The sequence below is a fragment of the Austrofundulus limnaeus genome, unplaced genomic scaffold (genome assembly GCF_001266775.1).
Source record: "Austrofundulus limnaeus strain Quisiro unplaced genomic scaffold, Austrofundulus_limnaeus-1.0 Scaffold42, whole genome shotgun sequence".
In the NCBI taxonomy this organism is placed as follows: domain Eukaryota; kingdom Metazoa; phylum Chordata; class Actinopteri; order Cyprinodontiformes; family Rivulidae; genus Austrofundulus; species Austrofundulus limnaeus.
The window spans coordinates 207,020-211,833 of NW_013952444.1; the positions used below are offsets into that span (position 1 = coordinate 207,020).

General features: G+C 37.5%; 1 protein-coding gene across 1 annotated transcript in view; it reads right to left on the reverse strand.

The window, feature by feature from the left end:
- Positions 1-1,111: 1,111 nt before the first annotated feature.
- Positions 1,112-4,814, reverse strand: part of arhgef18a (rho/rac guanine nucleotide exchange factor (GEF) 18a) — a gene marked incomplete at its 5' end in the record, with an annotated part of 17,153 nt that continues 13,450 nt past the window's right edge. The window contains 3 exon segments of the mRNA XM_014007416.1: positions 1,112-1,967; positions 3,254-3,358; positions 3,490-3,796. Of these exon segments, the coding sequence (XP_013862870.1) occupies positions 1,819-1,967; positions 3,254-3,358; positions 3,490-3,796 (561 nt within the window).

Consider the following 4,814-nt stretch of genomic DNA (forward strand, 5'->3'; position numbering starts at 1 on the left):
GTGTGTGTGTGTGTGTGTGTGTGTGTGTGTGTGTGTGTGTGTGTGTGTGTGTGTGTGTGTGTGTGTTTGAACCCAGCCGGTACTAAACAGACATGGCAGCAAATAAAGATTAAATATGAATACGTAGTAAAATCAGGTAAGGACCAGGTATAAGCATTTATGTTCAACCTTTAACAAATAAATTACATAACTCACTGCTTCAACACACACAATTATTGTGTCCCCCTGAAAAATAATGTGTATTATTTTCTCTCAGCCAATATTTAATACGTTTATTTTACTTTTCATTGTGAATCAGAATGATTGTTAATTCTGACGGGACGATCAGCCAAAGAGGCTCCAGCTCCTCTGAAGCTCAACTTTCTTCTGTCATTTTTTCCCCCAGCAGTTTATTTCATTTAAAAAACTGAATAAATTCTATATACAATAAAATAAAAATATACACTTCTGTCAGAATTTAAACCTTTGATCATAACTTCATGTGAGAGCAGAAATGTAAAAGAAGTTTGGTCACTTTTCTGTCACTAAAGCTTGCTGTGAAACAGCTACAAGCTGAGCGATTAAAAACATCTAAAAATGCTCGAACAGATATTCATCCAGAAAGACGTCTAATCGAGGTGTTATCACTCCCTACTGACATAAATTACTGCAGAGTATTAGCTCCAACATCTACAAGCTCCTTTAGAAAAGGACACTTCCTGTCTGACTCTGACCTCATGCAGCTCTCAGCTACAAAGCGAGACAAAGTCAGGATTTGTTCAGTAATCCTGCTACAGAGCAGGGTTGGTTCACAGAGAAGTTGCGGGGTTAAGTTAACTCAGGATAACTGCTATCTTGCTATCTGAAACCCAAAACCCAGGATCTGCACATAGTTACCCCAGAACTTACTCAGGATTTCCACTTATCCTGCTTCCTGAAACGGGACTCTGGTGTTTTGGGGAAAAACGTCTTCAAATGTTTTAAACTTTTAAAAAGCTAAATAAATATTATTAAATTCTACATCAGTCAATCTAAGTTGGGACCAAAGTGATTCGATTTCTGATTTGAAATATTGTTATCAAGATGAGGATGAATTATTTTTAGGTAAAAACCATCATAGATAATCCAAGGCTCTGGAAAAAAAGAATCTTTTAATCTCATGACAAGTAAAATGAATTTTGTTGAATATTTTACATTGTTGTGTTTTAATCAGAAATCATGATCTGTTCTTGGACCAACATCAAATAAAGTGAAACAATCCTGTTAATGCTGCCGGTCCGTCTGCAGTCAGGAAGTACAAACTGTTTTCATGCACCTGTCAGTTTTATTAAGAATTCAGGCCGATTTCCTCAACACACCCCGCTGATTACCGGACACACACTGAGGACCAAACCCACAGCAGAAATCTAAGTATTTACAAAGCTGTAAACTTGTTAAACCTAAACTGCACACATGTCATTAAATTAAAGAGAAAGCCTAAGACGTGAGCGCTAAACGATGACGGAAAACCTTTTAAAGTTTAAAATAATAATAAAAAAATAATAATACAAATATAAAAAAAACGTCTTTGGCTTTAAAAAGCTTCATTTAAAATATAAACATTTTCAAAATAAATGGGCCTCGTCTATTTAAATATTTTTTACATTCTTTACCATGAATGTGCACCTCTTGAATAAACTTTTTTTCTTTTTTTAATCTTTAGCTAATTTGATTTCAGACAGGTTTTCTTCATTTAAAATGCGTCGCTGTCACAACTGGAGTCTTTAATACCAGAAACAAATCAGCGCGGAGTCGTGTGACTGCGCGAGTCCATCCTGACACCGTCTTTAAATCTCAACGTCAAACGATTACTAACTTATCTTCATTTTTTTTGATGTCTTTTGGGAAAGGAGGAGGCAGAGGAGGAGGCTCTTCGCTGCCGTCTCTTCTGTTTGTGTTGAATGGAGACGGTTTGACGTTCGGAGCGGGTGCTGGAGGCCTGAAGGTATCTGAAGAGGAGAGAAACCGTTTAATCCCCGCAGCACTCGGGACACAACACCTCTGCTACGGAGGCTAAAATTAAACCAACATTTTCTACAGTTTAACTTTTATCATGGTTTTAATGTTCAGTTTTAGTTATTGTTAGAAAATAAGTGACGTTTGCTGATTCTTTACAGATTCCCTCATTCACTTTAATAAAGTCAAACAGTCTTCAAACAAGGGTAGCTGTTGAGGAATTAATGAGCTAAACTGGTGGTTCTCAACGGGTTCAACTTCTCTAATTTATTAATGGTGCAGTTTGAACCAAAATGAGCAGCAGGAGGCGGTGCTAGAATTAACTGTTTTAATTAAAACTCTTCACTTCAGCCTTTAACAGATTCAGTGTTCAGGCTCAAACATGAGATACAAGTGAAGCTACTGAGAGGTTTCAAAAAGAACCAATAAAAACCCTTAGCTTAGCATTCCCCTAGTGAATGTAGCCGGGGTGTATAAAGTACGTAAAAAAATAAGTAAAAGTAAAAATAAAAATACCTGGACAGAAAACGACTTTGGTTTAAATGAATTTCACTGATAAAAAAGTAAAAAATATAAAACTGCTCACAATAATCAGGAAAATACGTTTACACTCATTCTAAAAAAATGAAGTGTTGAACTTATTGAAGCTACTGTACGTCACCTGCTTCCACTAAGCTGACTCGAGTAAATGTAAAGTAATTTACACATTTTCTTTAAAAAAAAAAGGCCACACAAAACAAAACTGTAAATTGCTCCACAAGCTTGTCTCGGTTTATTGGAACCAGTCCTTTCATAATGAGTTCCGGCCAAATTGAAATTTTTAGAGAGTAATAAGATGTTACATTTTAGAATAAAAAAAGGAAAAGTATATTTTTTTGTTTTTTTTTTAAATGCAACTAAATAAAAGTAAATTTAAAAAATACTTAATTTACAGATCCTTAAAAAATATTGAAGGAAATGCATTTAGTTACAACACACCTCTGGATCAAATAAACGTCACTAATTTAACCATAAGTACAAGACTGACATAACAATCTGACCATTGATTTTTTAAAATCTTTTTTCCCCAGGCAAAGACCATCCAGTCTTGTTTTTTCACAAATGAACCAGTTAGTACAACTTTGAAGCCAAACTTCAGATTTAGTAAATAATTGGGTGAAAACACCAACTGTGTTTAGAAGAATTAAGTGTTTTAGTGAAAGAAAAGTCTCATCTTGGAGCTCTGCCTTTATTATTTGTATAGATGATGTTTTAAGAGTCAAAGTTGTTAAATTCACACCTGGATTTAAGCTCCTTTGAGGACTGTTGTTCCTCATGGTTTTCAGACTGCCTCCTTCCTTCCCTGCCACTCGGATCGGCACCACCTGACTCACGTCTATATTTGCTGGAGGAGAAAAGACAGAAGAGCGTTTGACATCCTGTTTGAGTGTTAAACAGGTGAACATCAGGTGAGGCAGATCATGGTGGTGGGTTTGCTCCGTTCTAAAGCTTTAAAACCCCCAAAAGGTCACTGACCTGCACTGTGTGCTCTCTTGTGAGCCCGTTTGCCTTTCATGCTTTTTTCTCTTCGTCTGGAGGTCGTAGCGAGCTCGCGGGGGATCTGCTGCACCGCCGCAGGTCTCTGCGTGTGAAGGGCGGTGCTGACCCGGACGACGGGTCTGTTCTGGCTGATGGGTCGGGGGCTGATGCTCTCCCGTCGAGGCGGAACTCGAGGAGGAATGTCCGTTGAATCAGACAAAACACGACCCGGGGCTCGGGTGTTTGGAGGTGCTGGCAGAGTCCCAGCGCCATTTACTACGCTGCCCCTCAACGTCGAGTAAGACTGAAGAAAACAGGAGAAATGAGTTAAATTAAAACTCATATTAGGTATTATTTTATTTATATATTTGAGTGATTTTTATCATGTTTACATTAAATTTCTTCAGGTTTTATTTAACTATACAGTAATGTAAGAAAGTGTGATTCTCATCACCACCTCGGGCTGTGGGGATGAACTCACTGATTGTATATTTCTGCTCCACAAGTCGTGGTCTAAAGTTTTCATAGCATCAACAAATGTTTGCAATCCTTATACTACTTCCCATTTGCAAACAATAGAATGTATTTCATTAATCTAAAGAAGCAAATACAAAGGCACTCATGGACATTTTCCTCAAAAAATGTGATTTAAAGGGATCCACGATTAGTTGTAACTTTAGACTTTATTTAATAAACATATTTTAACTGTAAAATAAAGGCTGTAAAAATACTGTAGGCTGTTCAGTTTTGTAAATTTTTAAAAATATATTTTAACACGGAGCCATTTTATTTACACACAAAGCATTCTGGATAAATGATGACGTGGATAGGTCCTCGGTGTGAGCGAGCTATATCCACCCTGAAGTTTAATCTCGGACAATATCTGACGATTGGCTCTTTTAGATGAAACCAGAGAGCGTTGACAGAGAGAAGGTAGAAACAATTCAGTCTACAACTGAAAATATGGATGGAGGACTACAGAGCTTCTTCATGAAAGAAGAACCTCAGCTTAGCCTGTTAGCCTTTGCGTTAGCGCCGACGCTATATTGCCTTGTATGTATTAGCTTGGCCATAGCGCGACAAACTAACAAACTAAACTGAAGTCTTTCATCCATATTTTCAGTTACAGGCTGAGTCATTTCTACCTTCTCCTCTCTGTCAACGCTCTCTGGTTTCATTTAAAAGAGCCAATCGTCAGATATTGTCCAAGATTAACTTTCAGGGTGGATATAGCTCGCTCGCAGCCTCGTACCAAGATCCATGTCATCATTTACCCAGAATGCTTTGTGTGTAAATAAAATGGCCCTGTCCGTGTAATACAT